We start from the raw sequence: 22,404 nt of genomic DNA, 5'->3' as shown, positions 1-22,404 counted from the left end.
GGGGGGGAGAAGGAAGAAGAAGAAGAAGAAGAAGAAGAAGAAGAAGAAGAAGAAGAAGAAGAAGAAGAAGAAGAAGAAGAAGAAGAAGAAGTTGTTTTTATTCTTATTGACTAATTTTTTTATGTATAAATTTTTATTTGTAATTCCTCAGGGCTGGGTCATCTTTTCTTGTTTATCCTTTTTTGGCTGCTGATTTTATACACAAAAATGAGATGGGATTACATTTATTTCCACACATGGACAGGATGCATTTCTAACACACACACACACACGTACGTTCTCTCTCCTGTTCCATTCTCAGTGATACTAGGTCCATTTCTCCTTTTGTTGTTTGTGTGTGTGCTACTCTGAGTTTGTTTAGGGTTATTTCCAGGAACCATGGGTTTGTTTATAAGAGAGTGGGCCCCTTAAAAAATAGCTACACCGCTGAAGAAATTCTGTCCTCCCATCAACCTTTAATTGCACCTAAATCCTCAGGAAAAAAATGGCATTCTACGAACCCCTTCCCCGCCCTCAGCAGTGTTGACTGGCCAGTCTTGTAGAGATCCTGTGCAGGTCATCACGGCTGCCACTAGTTAAGTACCATCCTCATTTCATGACTAGAACTCAGTATTCTGTGTCATCCCTCTGTCTCTGCATTCTTTCCACCTCTTCCTCCAACAGTATCTGCTGAGTCTTGGAAGGGGTTAGTTATGCAGGCGTACCATTTACATGCGTCAGTTAATTCTTTGTCCTTTGACAGTCTGCAGTCACAGCTCACCTCTGCAGCTTCTCTTAGCTAGCAGCAGCATTCTTCTGTGGGCATGAGTGTGGTTACTCAGAAGACAGTCTGACAGGCCTGTCATGTCCATTTAGCAATCACTTCCCGACTTAGTCATGGGGGTTTGACCAGTTTTCAGAACCAAATGTGAAACCTTTTCTCTGGAGCAAGCAAGCCTCTGTCTGATCCAGTCAGAAAGCAGATGGGCGTCTCCTGAAATAGACCTGCCAATATTACACCAGTAGGTTCATCTTGCCTAGCCAATCAGTATTGTTGCATATTGAGTCCACAGCCAGTAAATCTGTGGTTGAAACTTCTTCCCCAGCATTCTGCATAGCACTTTCTGGCACTGAAGGCCAGCTGTTGAGTATTTGCTGGTGCTTCTGTTTCATTTGAAATGTGGATCCACCAAAAGCAAAAGCTATATAATAGTTGAAATGAGACAGTCTAAATAAGAAAACTGCATGTATGTTGGAGTTTAATGTGCTTTTTATTGGGGGATGATAGGTTAACCAAGCCAAAGTAGTGATTATTACCTGTATGCCTACTTGTAAGGGCCTCCCAACAGCTAAATAAGTTACCTGGTAGCTAGTCTAGAGAACGGACCATTGCTCAATCCAGTGACCTATGTACAAAAAGCCCTGAGCTGGGAAGTAGCATTCCTGTGATAGTAGACTTCTTCAGTTACCACTGACTTCAGTTTTACAAAAAAAAAAAAAAAAAAAAAAAAAAGTTTGATTCATTCAACAAAGCTATGTTGAGCAAATACTGCTTCATGTTAAAAGATTCACCAGGAGTCAGTGAGGTTATGAGCCACCATGTGTGTGCTGGGAAGAACAACCAGTGTTCTTAACCACTGAGCCCTCCCTACTACCACCACCCCTTGTTTTGGAGATAGGGTTTCTCTGTGTAGTCCTGGCTGGAGCTTGCTCTATGAACCAAGCTGGCCTTGAACTCAGATGCCTACCTGTCTCTCCTTCCTGAGTGCCAGAATTAAAGGCATTCATGCTCTACCACCACCACCACCCAACTATTTAATCTCTTTGAACAAAGAATTTGGTTCTGCTTGATATAACTGTCCCCTGAGAGGTTCTACCAACACCTGACCAGTTCAGATGCAGATGCTCACAGCCAACCATTGTCTGAGCACAGGGACCCCAATGGAGGAGTTAGGGGAAGGACTGAAGGAGCTGAAGAGGTTTGCAACCCCATAGGAAGAACAACAGTATCAACTAACCAGAGCTCCCAGGGACTAAACCACCAACCAAAGAGTACACGTGGAGGAACCCATGGCTCCAGCTGTATACATAGCAGAGGATGGCCTTATCTGGCATCAGTGGGAGGGGAGAACCTTGTCCTGTGGAGGCTCAGTGACCCCCTCGGAGGGGAATACTAGGGCAGTGAGACAAGAGTGGTTGGGCCAGTGAGCACCCTCATAGAAGCAGTGGGGGAGGGGGAGGGGATGGAGGGTTGTGGAGAGGAAACTGGGAAAGAGGATAACATTTGAAATGTAAGTAAATAATAAAATGAGAAAAAGAAAAAAAAGAACTTGACTCGAACATTACATTTCCTGGTGCTCTTTTTCTTCATCTGTATTATCTATATTTCTCTTTGTTCCGCTTGCCCCCTTTCTGCATAAAATGATCACTTATAACCACATGTCACAGTACACTCTAAGCTATCTTGAAACCTCCTTTACCAACAATATTGATCCAAAACACTTTAATTTAGCCCAGTTACATTTTTAGGTGAAGGGAAAAAAGCAGCCACATTCTTTGCCAAAACATCACAACAATGGTCTCCAGTCGCACTGATATTTTTCCCTTCAAAACTTCCTCCTACATACCTTCTTTAACCAGACTACACCTCCTAATATTTAAAGTTCCCCTAACTGAGGACCAAGCATTCAAATACCATGAGCCTCTGGGAGCCATTTGTTCAACTACTGTAGTGGTCAACTATTGTATATTTTTAACCTTAAGGTTCTTTATACATCTTCTCCCTTGTTTTGTATTTTGGAAAATACTGTTCTATACTGTAGGTTACAATAATAATAGTTAATTATCTATTATCCATTCTCCATATATTTCATGTTGAATTATATGCCACTTATAAACTTGAAAGAGAATGGCTTAGTTATTTCATTTTGACTAGTTGTTTAAATGGAATCTTGAATTTTGTAGTTTTACAGAGTTTATTTCTAAAAGCCGAAGATCTAAAAGTAATCCAGATAATAGAGCCCATGGTTTTAAAAATGTGACATACTATCAGAGTTATTACAGTATTTTTACAAGTTTATACACATACATACATATGAAAGAGTAAAGTCTGTACTCTTTAAGAATAACTACAGTACCCTTAAGTGGCACTAAAAGAAATTATATTTGGAAAGGTACTGAGTAATCACTTTGTAAATGTAGGAACTGAGTCATTATTTACCAGGTTACTACAAGGGAGTCTGGCTTACATTTATCTGATAACTTTTCAGATGGACCTCGAAATTGAAAGAAACCTAACTATAATCCTTACTTTAAGGTGCAGTATCATATTTTGCCCCTCCCTTGGCTTTTGGGGACGAGGTTAGTTTGGTTTTTGAGATAGTCTTAATTATGTAGCTCTGGCTGGCCTGGAACTCACTGCATGGAGTAGGCTGGCCTCAAACTCATAAAAGATCCACTGGCCTTTGCTTCTCAGAGTGCTCAGATTATAATGCATACCACAATGCTGACCCTCATTGTTTTATGTCACTAAATGCAAAGGAAAATTAGCCTTCTTAGAACCAGAACAGTCAGTGTAAGAGTGGGATTTGATACTTTTGAGTCTTAATTGGATCAACACTATAGCATGGCTGGAGTTCCTTAAAAGAGTTGGCTGAATATTTATTTTCTCCACTGAATCCCTTTGAGGAATACAGAAAGCTGGACAATCAATGGTTTTGGTGAGACAATAACATGATATTCATCTAATAAGACATTTAAGAAAAGATAAGAAATCTAATAAATATGTATTTTGAAATTTTTAGTGCTTTTACAAAAGACCATTGTTTAGTAGAATGCCATATTTAAAAATACATATTTTGTTAACTTCAATAAAAATCTTGTAGTACTTAATGTCAGTAATATTTTCCCTTTTATTTCTTTCAGGAATCGTGGGGAAAAGCAAATGGGTGCTTTTGAATGTGTTCGTAAAGTATATCAGACAGACGGACTGAGAGGATTTTATAGGGGCATGTCTGCCTCATATGCCGGCATATCAGAGACAGTTATCCATTTTGTTATTTATGAAAGTATAAAGCAAAAGCTACTGGAATGTAAGACTGCTTCTGTGATGGAAACTGATGAGGAGTCTGTGAAAGAAGCATCGGATTTTGTGAGAATGATGCTAGCTGCTGCCACCTCAAAAACCTGTGCCACAACCATAGCATATCCACACGGTGAGAGAGTAGCTGGGCCAGAGGAGTGAGTGCATCCCTTTGGGGCATACAAGGCTCAATTGCCATATAAGAAGATGTTGTTCTTAATAGTTTTAAGTCTTAATTATGCCATCATTTTTAAATGGAAAACAAGAAGAAATGTTAAAACTTGTAATTTGCCCAAGGGCATGTCAGAAATGGACGCCAGATTTAAAGTCTTTAAATTACAAGGACCCAAGCAATTTTATATTATTTTATATTGGCACATTAAGCATGCTCACCAAAAAATTGCTTCTAACAGATCCTATATTCATATTTACTATATTTATGAATAGTGTTTGTTCATCAGGCTGTACTTATTTTATACCCTTATATCTTACTTAGTGTATGTGACTGTATTAGTTTAGTGTTTATACAAGTCGATTGGTTTCAGTAAGCTATCCGTTGAACCACTGTCATGAGTTTATAGTGACAGATCATCTCTGTGCCCTGTAGGAGGAGGGTAAAAAGGTAGCAGTAATGTTGCGGTAAAACGATTTTTTTTTTTGTTTTCCTAAACAGAAGTTGTAAGAACAAGACTACGTGAAGAAGGGACAAAATACAGATCTTTTTTTCAGACATTATCTTTGATTGTTCAAGAAGAAGGCTATGGGTCTCTTTACCGTGGTCTAACAACTCATCTGGTGAGACAGATTCCAAACACAGCCATTATGATGGCCACCTACGAACTGGTGGTCTACCTCCTCAACGGATAGCAGCAGGGGCTGCCATGCTACAGAGCAGGAAGACCAAAAGATCACAGTGGACCATGGAATCTTGAAGCCAGCATGGTGGACAGAAGACAGTAGTTGGAAAACATGTAACTACATGGCTGAGTGGAAGTTTGGTTTTAGGAAGTACGGTACCACACCACATTAATCTTTCAGTGAAGAAACCCTGGGCGCCTCTTAGAGAATGCTTTGAAAAGCATTCCTTTCTCAAAATTGCCATTTTCTCTACTATTGTTCACCAGCTCCAGTTTTATTTTACTGGTTTATGACATTCAGAATATAGTGTTAATTCCATGAACATTTTTGGTCATTTAAACAAAATCATTCCTAAGTATAATCTGTACTGTAATTTTCCAAAAGATAGTAGTTTCAAATGACTAACTTGAACTTCTCCTGCAATACTGTAAAATAACAAGTAGATCCTCAATACCAGTCCCCAGGAGGGTCTGCCTGTTACAGTGTTTTCAGTTATCTGACACCCATAATCAGCCACTGTATTTTGACAGCCAGTGAAATAGTATCTAAGTACTTCACATTTTCAACATTCTGGTCACAGGTAAAAGATATCCATCATAATATGGACTTTAACATATCAAATGCACATAGTTAATGGTTTGAGACTATAAAATAAGCTAGTGGATACTGACTCAGTGACAGAGAGAGCATCTTCATACCTTCTCCAATTATGTGATTCAGGAATGGACGTTGTAATTTTGATTCATAATATGATTATCACAGTCTCATACCTACATATTATTTACTTTAAAAGTGGAAAACTAATGACTTGAAATTTTTCTACTTACTTTTACATTAAGAATTTTAACCTTTGAATTATCTCCACATCTGTATGAGTTATTCTTTGTTGGTAGAGGAAATGGTAATTTTCAGTCTTACTCTTTATAGGCTCCTTGAAGTGATACTAATATTTAGGACAATATAAATATTACAAAAAGACACCTTCAGCTATCAGATCCATCGAATCTTAGTTGGCAGAGAGCCTGTAAGTGAGTGCGCTACATTGAACAAATGCTCTAGTTCCCTAAGTACTCTCTCATAGGCTAGTTTTAGTTCATTGTGTTAACAAGATAATAGTTTTTAAATTTTGCTGTTGAGTCAGCAACATCTTTGAATACTTTAATATATATGGCCATTGTAAACGTGTTTGCTGCAATACTATAGATTTTCCTATGGATGTTGCTATACTGGCGTATAAACCTTCTACAATTAAACTCTACTGTGGTACTCCTCAGTGTACCTTAACTTTACATTTTGTGCAATGGCTTTCTCTTCAGAATAACTTTGTGAATGCACTTTGTGGCCTTTTGAGGGGGTAAGAATTAGGAGAGAATTCATGTTATTTTTTTTTAACATTGTTATGTATTAGGCAGAAGCAGTGTTGATAATATTTTTCTGGATTTTAGGTATGTTTTGGATATCTTACAGTATTTTAAGCGTGCTGTGTAATGCCACATTATAATCAAAAAGCCGCATGCCATTGAAAGCTTTCTCTGTTGTCACCTATGAGGTTTAATTCCCTCTTGAATTTCTCACCTTGACTTCCTTGGAATCAGTAACTGGATGTTTTTGAGGTGCTCAATTGGAATTAAAAATATTCCAATCTATTTGGAGACCAAAGGCAAGTTTAGATTGTTACCTTTGGAATTATTACAGCTTTGACATCTATTACATGGAACATACCAAAAAATAAATCCCTACCTGGGGGTTTAACTTAAATCTGTAGAGAAGATCTCAGGCTATAGTGTTTGCCTCTTCAGGTGCCATTGATACTGCCTAATACAGCGCCGTTTGCTGTGTGAAGATCCATAACACTTTATTATGTTGAATGTAGGACATGTTCTCCTGTGTTACACAGATCTCTGATGATGAAGAATGACATGAAAACCAGCAGCCAAGGAACAGCTTGTGGTGTCATAGCAAATCACGATAAGTGTCCTTCAGGGATGAACATGTAGTAGTCTGTATTTTGCAAGTAAAACTTACATTAACCTCTAGTGCATTGTACTCAGCTTTTAAAGTTAGCATGTGATCTGCAGGAAAGCGTGTTTTAGAGTCTTAGTGTTTACTTGTAAAGCAACCGCAGGAAAGGAGCAGGGAGGTCTGTTTTGGTTTTTTTCCCTGAGTGTTGTCTACCATAGTTTACTTTATGACAGAGATAATCCAAAAAAAGAAAATCATATGTATGTTATATATAGTTTGTCTATGAAATATTTCTTCATATGGAGATTTTTAATTGTAATGTTTAAAAAATGTGCATACTCAGAGCATTGGATTTTTAAAAAAACTTGTTTTCAATCAGATAATCTTTTTTTTTAATGTCTTAAAGAGCTAGGGTGGACCTTGTATACTTTTGTTGCAGTCTTCTCAGAAAATTGAACTTAGTCGGGCTGAAGCAATAGCTACTAGAAGCAACCCTTCACACAGCAGTAACTGCTGTGGCTCAAATGCTTGAAATGTGGATAATCCCATTGGTGAATTGCCAAGCTGTAGTGGGATACCATACAGTGCTTTAAGTTTCCAAGGAACGATCGCCACCAAACCTCTGTCATTGGTTCGGTTTGGCTTTTTCTTCAACTTTTGTTTGTTTATTTTATTTTTGTGGTGATAGGGGCTCTTGTTGCTCAAGATGACCTTGACTCTCGATTCTCCTGCCTTTGCCTACTAAGTGCCAGCGTTACAGGCCTGCCTGCCCCTCCCTCCACGCTCATGAACTCTGCTCCAGTTCTCATTGTACAGCTGTGTAGAAGCAACCTAATTCATTAGAGAGGCTCAAGCTAGCTTGTAATTCTGATACCATGACAGCATTGTTAGGTCGGTCACACAGCCTGGCCCTTTGTGTCATAATCCTGAATGTCTGCTTGCGGTAGCAGAGATGAGCACAGTTTGGAGTATTCAGAATAAATGTTCATTTTCTAAAGTCTCATAAACATATTTGGCCTTTAAAAATCACCATGGACTAATGATTTCAGTTTAAAGAACTTATAAGTGGTAGAAATCAGTCCCCCCTTTCTCTGAGGACTTTTCTTCATACTTCTCAGTTCACATGCTGGTCTGTCCAGACTGCCAGTGTGATGGGTAGGGGCCTGTGGGGCTGACACACAGCCCGACGTCCTCCTTTACCGTGACTTTGAACATTCCTAAGAAAATCGGTTTTTCTGGGTAACTGAGACAGAATTTTACTATATAAAATAAGGAGTGCTTCTGCCCCCTCGTGTACCTTCTCCCCTATAACTTTGTTTCTCCTTAATTGCACCTGGATTTTTATGCTATCCATTTTAGAAACTAAAGGACTAGTTCTGATCAGTTATGCTCAACTTTCTGAATGTACCCCAGTGGATGTGAATTAAATTATACCAATCACTCACAGTGTAGTCAGCTTTTAAAAGAGCTGATGAGTTTTGCCTATTCATGTGAGTGTTGCTATTGTTGCGTTTTTGTACATGGCTGCAAATTATGTGCATTTATGTTCTGTTTATGTTAACTAGCTGACTTGTACTTGAATTAAAATTCAAAAATTAAAATATGCTTTTGAAAACTTGTTTTTAAAATATGTATCTTAATATTTTGTAATGGTGAAGATATAATCATTGTACTGGCATCATGCTGTGTGTAGAACAGACTGCTTTGCTCTTTTTGGTTTTTCGAGACAGGGTTTCTCTGTGTATGTAGTCCTGGCTGTCCTGGAACTCACTCTGTAGACCAGGCTGGCCTCGAACTCAGAAATCCGCCTGCCTCTGCCTCCCAAGTGCTGGGATTAAAGGCGTGCGCCACCACTGCCCGTCCATTGCTCTTTTGAGCTATATATTTACTCATTTATTCATGCAGAAAACTTTCTGCCTGTTAAACCTGATAATATCTGTGGGTATCAAAAGGTCAGATAGTGTAATTCTTTCATAACTTGTATCTGTTGGTGTGTGTTCTTACAAATCTATTGATGTTTAAGTCCAGTGCTTTACAAAAACAAATCAAATCATACAACATTGAACAATACCGGTCTGGTTAGATTATTAAATTGGTGTACTCTATCTAGGTAGTGACATTTTTACATTAACTTTTTTGTTCTAATCATAGATTTCAAGAAAGTTAATAATTTTTAAGCCAAAGAGCTTGTAGAATAACCAGGTGAGTCCATACATAGTAGGGGGTGTGGGTAAACACAATGCTAGTGGTCAGGCAAGGTGGCTAAGCAGGTGGAGGTGCTGGCTGCCGAGTCTGGCCACCTGAGTGGGATTCACATGGCGGGAGGAAAAACCAACTCCTGCAGTTATCCTTTGGTTTCCCTGTGCATACCATGGCACTCGACCGCCCACACATACACATTAACCAGGAGTTGTTTTTAACTGATTGTGCTCCAAGTTCTACCTACTTCACAGTTGTCAGGTTTTAAGTTTCCCGAGTGTACATGTTCTCACAGGCATAGAAGCCAGGTCAGGTCTGTCCTGTTGTATGCCTCGGAGATTGGTATGATTTAGTTCATATCTCTTGTTAAGGGGTCGGGACGTATCTGTGTTTTACTAAATGTCAAGGAAAGGAATTTGGATTTATGCTTTTTCAACCTTAGTGTGGAGGTTTGCTCTGCTGTTATGTATCAAATACTTAATTCTGTATCCCAAGGTCTGGTTGCCTCAAGGTGAGTGAATTCTCACACATGCCAGCTTTTGTTGTACAAACCTTACACCTTAATTTAAAACTATTGGTTGAATAAAGATTCCTACAGCTACAGCTGGGTAGAAGAGAGGTAGGTGGGGCTTCAGATCCCCAGGCTTTTGGGGGGTCTCAGAGAGCCCAAGAGAGAAGGAAGAAGTTGCCATGGAGTCGGTAGATCATGAGCACATGGCCATGAGGGCTCCCTTTTCACCTGTTTACTTATATTTACTTAATTTATTTATTTTACTTTTTTGAGACAGGATTTCTCTGTGTATAGCCATAGCTGTCCTGGAACTCACTTTGTAGACCAGGCTGGCCTTAAACTCACTGAAACCCACCTTCCTCTGCCTCCAGAGTGGGCCACTACCAACGGACTTTATCTTTCCTTCTTTCTTCCTTCCTTCCTTCCTTTCTTTCTTTCTTTCTTTCCTTCTTCCTTCCTTCCTTTCTTTTCTCCCTCCCTCCCTCCTTCCCTCCTTCCTTCCTTCCTTTAATAATTCCTATTTCTTCTGTTAGACTAGCTGAGGGTTTAACAGCTGCATTTAGCTGTTTAAATAACCAAATTTTTGTTTCATTGATTCCTAGTACTTTCTGTTGCTGTTTCTGTTTCATTGATTTCTGCCCTGATGTCAATACTTTTTCCCACATACTGATTTGGGATTTGGCTTGTTTTTATTTTCCCAAGGCTCTAAGTTGTATCATTAAGTAATTCATTTGCAATGTCTTTAACTTCTTACTGTATGCACTGATAGCTACAAACTGCCCTCTTAAGACCACCTTCATTATTTTTCCATGGATTTGGAATGTTTTTATTTTCCTCTAGGGATTTTTTAAAAATTTCCTTCCTGGTTTCAGTTATTCATTCATCATCCTGTGTGGTGGGGTATAGTAGCCATGAGTTTGTACATGCCCTGTAGTTTCTCTTTAAAAAATTATTATATGTATTTGGGTGTGCACAACAACCAAGTAGAAGAGGATAAAGTAAATAAAAACCAGTGGGACAATGGACCCATCTCTGTCTGTACTCATTTGTTTGCTCTTTTAAGTTACTGTGAGTTTTCCAGAGTGGCACCCACATAAACTTCTGCAATACAGGTGGTTAATGCCGCTTTGCAGGCCAAGGTAGACTTTATCCCATGGATACCAAGTTTCCCCCTGTTACCAGGTGTGTGGTGGCATAGATCGCAGTGTAGGTTCTGTGGATTGATGTGGGGCCTTATCCTGTGGATGTTAAGATCTTTCTATAAATAAGCTTATAATAGAAATAAAAATGTCAGCCTGGAGAGATGGCTCAGCAGTTAAAAGCACTTGACTGCCCTTGTAGAGGACCATGGTAGTGCATGTCTTTAATCCCAGCACTGGGAGGCAGAGAGTCTCTGAGGTCAGCCTGCTCTACAGTGTAAGTTCCAGGACACCCAGGACTACACAGAGAAACCTTGTCTCAAACCAACAAAAATAGTCTGTGACTCCAATTGTAGGCATTCCAACGCCCTGTTCTGGCCTTCACAGGCAACAGACATACATGCAGTGTACACACATACATGTAAGCAAACATGCATACACATCAAAACTTACCTAAAAAGAATAAAAATGTCTAAAAAATCTAAAAGGTTGAATGTATCAGCACCATTTTGACACACACACAAATCACTAGATACATACTTGTTATAAGCAACATTCAACCAACTTGATCTAGTTGACATTTATAGAACACTCTAGACAATGAATATAATGTATTCAAGGTGGACCATGTGTTGGGTGGCAGGAAGTGAGAATAAATGTTTAAGAAACTTTAGAAGGGAATATAGAAAGATATCTGGAATAGCCTTACCAATACACTGAAATTAAGCAGCATTGTTTCTAAGTAACACATGCATCAAAGAAGAAATTATGACATTTGTCAAGCAAACAATTTTGAAGTAAACAATGTAAAAAAGTTTCAAAACTTTCAGAAAAGAATATGCCCCAAAGGGTAGAGAACAACTTGAACTGTTTGTTGCTCTAAGGAGGAGAACGTGAAATCAATGCTGTAAGCTGCTACCTGAAACTAGGAAAAGATCAAATTAATCCCTAAATAGAAAAAAAGGAAATAAAAGTGATAAAGCTGTCAAGTAGAAAATGAGAAACCTCTGTAACACGAACAGCTACACCTTTTAAATAGATAAAAGATAAAAAGTGTAAAAACTCCAGTCAGCATGACCAGAAGCATCCGAGCATCTGGAAAAAGTACAGATGCCTGAAGGGCAGGCAGCAAGCAAGAGCTATAACTGCTCAGAGAAAATGCCAAAGTCTCTAAAATGAGTCAGCACAGGGTATCTTCGATCACCACATCTGATCATCACAGACTACTCAAAGCTGCTGCTTCCTTTGTGTTTCAGAGGCAGCCCCAGACCTCAGTGTGGCTCTTCCTGCAGAGGTGTTGGGATGACAGCTGCTGGTATAAATTCCAGCCCCTAACACTGCGGGTGGTCTCAGAGCCACATTCTAGATTCCCCTTAGTTCTTAATGTAGGTTTCAGTGACTCTATACTGAGTAAAACACAAACCTCCATCTTTGAAAGGACTGGTATCTGGTTACCACACCCCTTTTAGAACATGAGTTTCCTGTATCTGTCCAGTTACCATTGAAAGTGGGCCAGAACCACAACTGGGTCTTTGAGAAACCATCATATCCCAACCTGTTTTTTAGGAAACAAGTTCCAATTTTTCACTAAATGATGACAATCAATTCCATTGACTAAACTGGTGGCTCTTGCATCTAGACATAAAAAGCCATTGTGGCAAATAGATCTTATAATTCAAATAGGCACTTATGTTTGCAGAGCCTAAAAGTTGCAAATCCCTGAGTGACTCAACCCCTTAGACCATGTGTTACTGTCACCAGACCTGCAGAAGAACCACATAATCTTTCATCTGTAGTGTGTATATGCTACTTTTGAGTGTTACTTGTATGCTAAGTCTTCAGATGTACCTTCATTAACCATTGCAAAGACCTTTATAAGGCTAGAAGCTTAGGTGTGGTACACTGCGTGATACAAGAGGCCTGTGGTCATAGGTCCAATTCTCACTTTTTTTCCCTTTGATGTGGCGGTAGTTTGACATGCAGACCACATTCTTAATTCACAACTGGGGATGCATCCAGCTTCTCAGTGGTTTCCTGGCCTCAAGGAATGGCACCATGCTTAGATTCGGCCGCCATTAAAAGAAGACGGCCACTAGGTGGCAGCAATAGCTAGATCAGACTTGACAGATCCGTGCTGCTGGACCCAGGATGCCTCCATCTCTGTGAAGTAGATTACTTTGTACCTATTTTGAGCACTAGGGTAGGAAATTACGTTTTCCAGAGGCGTCACACCTAGATGACCCGATCTAGGATCCTGTTCCTTCCCAATCACACCCCTGGCCTGGACATACCAGACATATCTTGGTTAGGTGTTTAGTCTTTGAAGCTGATTGTTTTTGTGCTGCTACTCATCTCTCTGGTTGTCATTCTTGCTTTTCAGCTGTTAATCACTGAGCCTTGGCTAGAGCAGTCGGAGAGCTTGGTAGTAGCTGTCCCAGTCCATGCATTTGTACTTTTCAGATGCATGACGTTTGTATACTCAGTGTGCTCTTCTCCACAGTTTTGACAACGGATAAAGACCAACGTGACTGTCTCAACTGTCTGCATCTTGTTCCCTTTACTTCATCTTGCCTGGAATGAGACCATCATGCTTGAAGCCAACCACCAGTGACAAGGGAGTCAGAAGCAAATGCTGTGGGACTGAGTGGAAAGAAAGGAATCTGGTTGCCAGGAGCATAGTGGAGCTTCCACAACCCTCTGGAGAACCTACCTCTGGTGTACAAAATAAATAAATAAATAAATAAATAAATAAATAAATAAATAAATAAAACCTGCTTCAATCAATAGATTTTGGATTTCTGTTACAAAGAAAAAGAATTGAGCAAAATGCAGCTCATCTTAATTGTATAATCACGGAAATGTTAATAAAATTGCAAATTATAAGACTCACCCAAACTATCAATACCTGTCAGCACATACAAGTATCCCTGAAGGTTTTAGCCTAGATCACTCCAGATTTACACATTCTCCCAGAGGGTAGCAAACAGGCTGTCCTCTGCACAGTCTTCTTTCTGATTAGTTATACCTTAGTGAAAGTGATACGAAAAGCTGCAGGCCACTCTCACTCCTGGACTCGTGGCAAGCTGAGGTTACGCCTGGCTTTTTAAAAGTCTTTTTGGTTTCTTTTGAGACAGGATCTCTGTAACTCAGTCTGGCCTGGAACTATTTATGTAGACCAGGCTGGATTCAAGCTGAACAGCCACCTGCTTCTGTCTCTTGAATGCTAGGATTACAAATCTGATCTATGCCTCAAACTCATGACATTAAAAAAAAAGTATTTGTTATTCGTGTGTGTTCATGTATGCAGCTACTTGGCAGAAGTCAGAGGAGAGAATCAGACCCCCTAGACCTGGAGTTAGAGGTGGTTGTGCACTGTTTGAAATGGATGTTGGGAACCAAAATTTGGACCTCTGCAAGAGCTGCAGTACACTTAAGCACGAAGCCATCTCACCAGCTCTATCCATGGTATTTTGTAAAGAAAGATAGCAAGTCGTGACAAAATTGGATTAATCCCAAGAATCCCAGGTTCATTTATTGTTAAATAAGGTGTCAGTGTAAATTTACTACACTAGAAGTTTAACCAAGAAAAAACATGATCCTTATGGAAAAGCAAAACCTGGTGTTTGTTCACAATTTTTAGCAAATTAGAGACAGGGCATTTTCCTTGGTTTTAAAATATTTCCCCAGCACTCAGGAGATGGATCCCTGAGCATCATCAAGCCCTAGGTCTCAGTGGGAGAGGGATCCTGTCTTAAAAGGGTGTAAGTCTCTGGAGGAAGAACCCCTGAGACTGACCTCTGACCTCCACATGCACTCAGGCATATGAGAGTACATATACCCTTGCATACATAAAAATCCAAAATACACAGTAGAACAAAAGGCCCAAACAGCTTGGATGCTTGTACAGAGGTGAGGAGAGAGTGACATTGTAGTTACAAAGTTTTGGGATAATTAAAGACCATATGGCTTGAATACAGGGATATACAAAACAATGGAGCTGAAGGCAGAGCCAAGAGCAGACTCCCATGCTTAAAGCAGAATCTTGACTGGAAGATGGGTGTGGTGGTGAACGCCTGCCATCGCAGTCCTTGGAAGGCCTGGCAGAAGGTTCAGAGATTGAAGCCAGCCTGGACTACATAACAAAACACTTGACAAAGAAAAGGAAAAGAAAACAAAAGAAACTTCATTGGATCAGAAATAGAACAAAACTGGATGGACCATCCAACAAAATGGTACTGGCTCTGTGGTTATCCACATGAGAAGATAGCAAACTGAATAGTCATCACCAATTGGTAAACACCTCATGTCCTAGAATCCCCCTTCAGGTGGGTTAAATGTGACAGGCTAACCTTTTACAACTGTAAGAAATCATGGGAGAAAAGTCCCTGTAAACTAGTGGAGGAAAGGGTTTTTCTGTGCTCAACATTAAAGTGCACGCCAGACAGGAAATGACTGGTAAATTAGTCTACATTAAATTTTAGAATGTCTTTTCCTCAAAATACTTCACAAAAAAGAAAATCTAATCCAAAGCCTGGAAATATTTGCAATGTATACAACTGTCAAGGGATAGAATTGGAACACATAAAAACTTCTATGAATCAGTCCATTAAAGGCAACCCAATACAAATCTGGACAAAGGTCATAAGTGGGCATTTTACGGGAGAATAAAACCTAATATACCATAATAAATGTGTGTTGGGGGGGTTCATCTTAGCAATTAGGAAACAGAAAGTTAAATTGCAGTGAAATGTGATTTTAAATCTTTCAAAAGTGCAAAGACTAATAAATCAGACAATATCAAATGGATGAGGGACAAAGAAATTCTTAGGTGCTGGAATTACTAAAGTGAGACTGTATCAACACTGGGAAAAGTATGCATTCTACAGTTGATGCTAATAGCATATAAGCTGGCCAGTTCGCTCCTAGACACAGACCCTAGAGAAAACATAGCTCAGATGTTCCAGGAGTCACACAAGAATGTTCATAGCAGCCTGGTTGCCATAGCAAAACACTGAAAACACTCTCTCTGTCCAAGAACAGGAGAATGGAGAAATTCACATGAGGGAAAATGAATGAACTCCAAGAGCAGCCTGACTCTGTCCAGGAGCCTGATTTTGAATATGAAAAGTAAATCATAATGGTAAACAGAAAAGCAAGCCAGGACTGAAAGATCAAACCCGAAGAACACAACCAAGTATCTAGGCAAGCAGGTGCCTGTCAATATGATAAATGAAAGCCAAGCGAATGGTAAACAAATTCTTGATGATAGTCATCTGGGGCAGGAGAAAATATTTTTCTATTCTGTCACCATATAACAAATTACTCCCAGACTTCACTCAGATATTAAATAATAGGATATTCACTCACTGGTTAGTTTCTAGGGACCAGAAGCCTAGGTCCTCCATCTCCAGGACTCTCCCCTGTGGCATTGCACCTGCCTAGAGACAATAAGGAAACTGAGGAAGGAGCTGCTAACACACTTTTCTGTAAGAACTGCCAGGTCTCACCCCGTTATTGCTGGGTGAGGGTTCTGGACCCCCAGTATTTTTTTTAAGCTCAGGGAAGCTCTAAACTCCTAAACACTTTACCATGATGCCTACAGAAACAGCCTGGTGTGTAGCATTTTGGGGGAGCTGTTCTCTCCAGCTCACCTTTATCCATCCGCTGACGGCACCCTACCTGTCTCCTGGGCAGGTTGGCTAACGGATCTCCTGGTGAACAGGGCTTTCTCCCTGACCCAGGTCCCACCCAGCACATAAGCAGGGGTGGGGTGGGGGAGGGGAAGCAGTGAGGACCAAGAGAAAGGCTGGGGGCATTCTGCGGTGAAATGTGTTGCCATGACAGAGGAGTAAAGGGCTGTAAAGTTCCTGGTAGTGTGGGGTTATAAAGAATGGGGGAGGGGCGGTCACTTTTAAGAACTTTTGAATTTCAGATAATGGATTGTATATTTGTGCTTGTTCGAAACATCCATCATTGGGAGGGGTTTCCTTTATCCAAATGTTTCATCTTGAAAAAAACAAATCAAATCTAAGGAAGTGTTTAATCTATGTCCTTCATTTGTTAACTCATTTGTTAACACCTTGATACATTTACACTGTGTGTGTGCGTGCACACAGCACACACTCGTGTGTTAGGTCAGAGTCCTTGAAAATGTCCACATCCTAATGTCAGGACATGTATATATGGCAAGGAGGGATTAAGGCTCTTAATCAGCAGACCTTAAGCTAAAGACAAGCCCGATTCAGTCATAAGTGTCTTTGTAATCGAGAAGAATCAAAACCAGAGAGATATTATGAGAAAGATTCAGTCAGCGCTTACCGGTTTTTTGGTTTTTTGTGTTTTTTTTAGATGAAGGAGGCTGTGAGCCAAAGAATTCAGGCAAATTCTGGAAGCTGAAAAAGGAAAAAGAAAAAAAAAAAGGCTGGAGTTTCCAAAAAGGAATGCAGCCTAGTGGGGCCCATCTCAGGCCCTTGGCTTTCATGACAACAAGACAGTAAGCCTGGGTTCCTTAAAGCCACTAGGTTGGTGGTAGTTTGTTGTATTGTACAGCTTTGTGTTGCAGTGACCTGAGAAAAATCACTTTATATCAAGCAAGGTGTATTTTTTGGTTCGTAGTTTTGAAGGCTTCAGTGAGCAGTCGATTGGTTCCATGGCTTTGGGGCCAACGGCAGGACAGAATATCTCGGCAAGTGTACACAAGTAAGAAAGAAAACCACTGACTTCATAGCAGCTAGAATCATGAGTTGCGGGTGCAGGGCAGGATCCCAGTATCCTCCAACAAGGACACACCCTATGATAGCTAATTTTGGTTGTCAACTTGACATACCCAGGAAAAGAAAATCTCTGTTGAGGAACTGATTCCATTATATTAGCCTGTGGGCACGTCTGAGGGGCATTTTCTTGGTTGCTAATGGATGGAGGGACTTTGTGGGCAGATTCACCACTGAGCAGGTAATTCTGAATTATATAAGCAAGCTAGATGAACAAGCCAGGGGAATTGAGCCAGTAAACAGTGGTCCTCCGTGCTCTCTGCTTCAGTACTTGTTCTGACTTCCCTCCACAATGGGCCGTATGCTATAGACTAAATAAGCCCTTTCTGCTTCAAGTTGCCCCCAGCTAGGTCCCAGTGATTTATTACAGCAACAGAAAACCAAAAAAAGGACATATCCAGTGACCTTACTTCCCAGAGGCTTCGTCCCTTAAAGGCTCCAGCACCTCTCAATAGCACTAAAGCTGGGAAACGAAACCCTTAACATAAGGAGTCACTAAAGATCCAAAACAGCATTTGTCAAAGTAACAACACAGTGTGCTGTTGAGGTTTGGTCTGTTACTATGTCCTGTAATGCTAAATTCTGTACCCATGTAGTGCCAGTTAGCAATCCCCCCAGCCCACCCACCCCCCAAAAAAAACAGGAGCCAATCCAATGCAATCACAGTAGGGCCTTTTTATTCAAGCTAGCTTGGGCCCCTCAGTGCACCACCAGCACACAGTTTTGGTGATGAGGAGCCTTGAATGTCTATTGGGTCAAGACTTTATAGTAAGTAGCAAGTGGGGTTGGGAGGGAGGGAAGAGGGGGAAGAGGGAAAGACAACAGCAACCTTGAGGAGGGGGCCAAATTACCAAAGCCAAAAATGAGAGAAATGGCATTGCTACTGATACTGCATGGATTTAATAAGATAATAAGGGGATCCTAAGCCTGGCTTGATGTTAATATATATATATATATATATATTTACGATTACATGAAATGGGATGAAATGGGACAATTTCTTGAAAAGTATAAATGACCACAGTTTGCCCCTAAACAAATGGGTACCTGGAATAGCTATATATCTTTTAAAAATAATTACTTTCCATTCTAAAAGAAAGAAGATCCTGTAGTGCCAGGGAAGAGAAGTGATCCCCAAAAACCAGACAGGAACTGATCTGATGCAACTCACAACAGGGTCTTTATTCTATTCATGCTAGCTTGGGGCCCTTCCAACATACCACCATCACACAGGACAGTTTTGGTGGGGGGAGCCCCAAATATCTATGGGGCAAGGCTTTATAGTAAGCAGCAAGTGGGGGTTAAGTGTGCAAGCATCTAATTGGAAAGCTACCGTGGCCTTTAACATAATTGGCTGGTGCTGGGAGTCATCAGAAACTTAATTTCTATTTCCCTCTGCATTAGGCAGGGGGTGGCCTTGTAACCTGGGGTGCAGGTTTGTTGTAGAAATAGTCTGAAGATGCTCATCTTATTGGGAGTAAACCTAGCAGCTTCTCTAAAATGAAGTCTGAATTTAAAAGACCTGGCCTCTCACCCAAAGGTCTAGTTGCCTAGGAGTGAATTCTCAGTTACCAGCTTTTGTTGTGCAAACCTTGTTTCTTAATTTACAACTATTAGTTAAATAAAAATGGCTACAGCCAATTGGGGGGGGGGGTAGAATTGGAGGTAGGTGGGTTTGAAGTTACCTGGTTAGAGTTGCAGAGAGAGGAGAGAAAAGAAAGGACATGGAGAAAGGAGGAAGCAGCCAGGAGAGGAGATGGACCGTGAGCATGTGGCCAGGAGAAACACCAAGTATATGGGGTATACCGCTGGGGACGAAGCCAGGCCAGCAGTTAGAAAAGTAGATTAGGGGATGACCTCCCAGTAATTGTCAAACTGAGTAACCATAGACTGAGTCTTTTTCATTTGTAAGCTGGACAAGGATAAGATTAAATCAGCACAACTACAGTGTGCAGGTCACTTATGTATTTTTACTCAGATTTTCCTTCTAAGTAGCCCCCACCTTGGTTCGTTTTGGTTTTGAGCATTTAATAAGAATCAGCATGTTCTTTTTAAAAAATATATTATTTATTTTATTTATATGAGTACACTTTAACTGTCCTCAGACACAACAGAAGAGGGCATCAGATCTCATTACAGATGGTTGTGAGCCACCATGTGGTTGCTGGGAATTGAACTCAGAACCTCTGGAGGAGCAGTCAGTGCTCTTAGCCGCTGAGCCATCTCTCCAGCTCAGCACATTGTTTCATACAACCACAATATAATAATGATCAAGTTCAGGAAAACCGGTATCAGGCAGTATAGCTATCGTGTTGAACACATTCTCAATTGTGCCTGTTGAGAAAGGACCAGTTCACAGTCCCATATAGCTATCACATCTTTTTACCCTTCTCTGAGATCCCTCTCAGTCTTCCATTTGAGACATTGATATTTTCTAGAGCACAGGCTAGCTCTTGTGAAGAATAACCCACACTTATAGTCTTATTTTGTCCGTATGCTTACCTTGATGTTCCAAGAGGGAAGAGTTACCTCAGGAACAGTATCATGTTGTTACAGGGTATTTTTAATTTCTACTTTTATTTATTGTTTATATGTGTGTATCTACATGCATATGATGTGTGTGTGAGCATATGTGCCACGGCACACATGTGTGAAGGTCAGACGACGACTTTCAGTTCTTTCTTTCTACTGTGGGCCCCAAGAACCAAAGTCAGGTTGCCAGGCTTTTTGTGGGAGGGGCTTTGTCCTCTACACAACTCGATGGTACTATCCGAAGGTATTTAAAGAGCTGGTAATTTCTGAAACAATTAGAAAACAGTTACCAGGGCACCGTGGTTTTTGAATTTGATAAAAAATGATTCAGAGAAAGCCATCCAGCCCAATGCCTCTCCTTGTTCCTAGCTGAAAAGGCTTTAGGACCTGGCCTGAGAAAGGTGCCATTCACTCTCAAAGGCTGCTGCGGGGTTTGGAGCTGCTATCTGGTCTTCTAGTAGATTCTCCCTGCCCTCAGGATCAGGCACCAGGAGCCTGCAGAACCTGGGGACAGCATCATGCATTGATCTCAGAAGTCTGAAAAGTTGTAGTCACCGGAACACAAAGGAAATAAGGGATTATCTTACAGTCTTCTGTAGTAAAGGCCAATTAAATGTAGTTTGAATAAAAATTTTTACCATTAGGCATTTACCCAGTAGTATCATTTTATTAGGCTGGTGTGGTAGCTCATGCCTGTAACCCCAACACTTATAAAAGATTGTCACAAGTTTGAGGGCAGCCAGGGGGTGCATACTGAGTTTCAGATTGTCCTTCGCTTCAGTGTGAGACCTAGAGTCACAAAACGAACCAATGAGCAAGACCCCATACTATTAGCATGGTTGACTATATCCAGATTTGTGTTGCATATTCACTAGCTTATGAATGAATGTTCTAATTTAGCTAGAATGAGATTGTAGTGTTGGAAGTAGCAGCCAAGTATTCCCAGATTTCCCGTCTCTCAGAAAAGGGGTCTACAAAACATCGACACTATATCTTTTAAAACAATTTCAGTCTTATCTAATTTCAACCCAAACAACTACCCGCCTCATCTCCCTCTTTCCTGGGATGGGATTTCACACAGACTTGAGCAGCATTAGCTGAATACTGTGCCATGTCACTCAGGAAACCAAGGATTTAAAGTAATATTGTGTTTATTGGTGCAATTTCCTCTTCGTTCCCTGGGGGGTTTCAGTTGAAAGCAGGTGGGACAGAAGAGAAGAGCCCAGGCCTTCAGTAGCCATCCCAGCCTCTCTCTTATCCATCACTCTGTGAGACTGTAGTCATAGCCCAGGGAAGCATAGAATGCAGTCATTATTTTCATGTTGACCCCCCCTTTTTTTTTAGATCATCAAGTATCTGCTGATTAGAGTTGTCCATGTAGAGCTGGCTGGCATTTGGAACTTTGTTCAGAACTCTCAGGTGCATATGGTGAAAAGACCACTGAACTGTGCTCGTACTATACCCTGGAGAGAGCCAGCTCTAGCCAGTGCGCCATTTTGGACAGGTCTTGAGGAAGAGTCTGGATTTACAATGTGCTCCTGGAGTTCTATATTTAGGAAATGAGACAGAAACCAAGGACAGGAAGTCCGGCCCATGGTGCCCAGAACGCTACTATACTCAACGAGGCAGTGCACTCTGTGTCCCCATGTGAAATGTGGAAGAGGACAAAGACATTCAAACAACCAGAGACCCATTGGTCACATGATTTCCCAGTTTCAATGGGTTTTCTTCAAACTCAGTGTCCATCACTTGCTCTGGAAACTTGAGGAGGTTATTTTCTGTTTTCCCGACTATAAAACTGATGCTGAGAGCAGGGGCTGCTTTGAGTATACAATTTGATAAGCGCTATGTGAAGGCTTGAAGCACAGAGGAAGGCCCAGATCGCAGCATCCTTCACAGCCCCAAGTGGAGGAGCGCACATGATGTAGCTTCCTTCAACCCAAACAACCTGTCCGTGCTCAGAGGAACTTCTTTGGATCTCAGACATTCTTGGTTTGAGAAACAAAATACAAACAGCTTTGGAAAGGGAATAATGGGCAAAGAAAGCATTTTTCTTGATTGGAAAATGAAATATATATATGAAAACAATGAGAAACCATTTAAGTCAGTTAATTGCATATTTATTTGGCGTCTGTGGACAAGGGGAACAAAACCTCAAGTTCTGCACAGCCCAGGCCATACTGAAAGATAAAGAGGAGCTGCAAGTGGTGGTGCACACCTTGAATTCTCCAGCACTCAGGAGGCAGAGGCAAGTGGATCTCTGAGTTTCAAGGCCAGGACAGCCAGGGCTACACAGAGAAACCCTGTCTTAAGAAGGAAGGAAGGAAGGAGGGAGGGAAGGAAGGAAGGAAGGAAGGAAGGAAGGAAGGAAGG

General features: G+C 40.8%; 1 protein-coding gene across 1 annotated transcript in view; it reads left to right on the top strand.

Moving 5' to 3' along the window:
• Nucleotides 1–8,501, top strand: part of Slc25a36 (solute carrier family 25 member 36) — a 35,867-nt gene extending 27,366 nt beyond the window's left edge. The window contains exons 6-7 of the mRNA XM_028758969.1: nucleotides 3,904–4,193; nucleotides 4,734–8,501. Of these exons, the coding sequence (XP_028614802.1) occupies nucleotides 3,904–4,193; nucleotides 4,734–4,927 (484 nt within the window). The 3' untranslated portion in view covers nucleotides 4,928–8,501. The remainder of the gene's footprint in view (nucleotides 1–3,903; nucleotides 4,194–4,733) is intronic.
• Nucleotides 8,502–22,404: the final 13,903 nt, after the last annotated feature.

Source organism: Grammomys surdaster, unplaced genomic scaffold (assembly GCF_004785775.1).
Source record: "Grammomys surdaster isolate TR1022 unplaced genomic scaffold, NIH_TR_1.0 126248, whole genome shotgun sequence".
Lineage (NCBI taxonomy): Eukaryota > Metazoa > Chordata > Mammalia > Rodentia > Muridae > Grammomys > Grammomys surdaster.
This window is presented reverse-complemented; position numbering and strand designations above follow the sequence as displayed.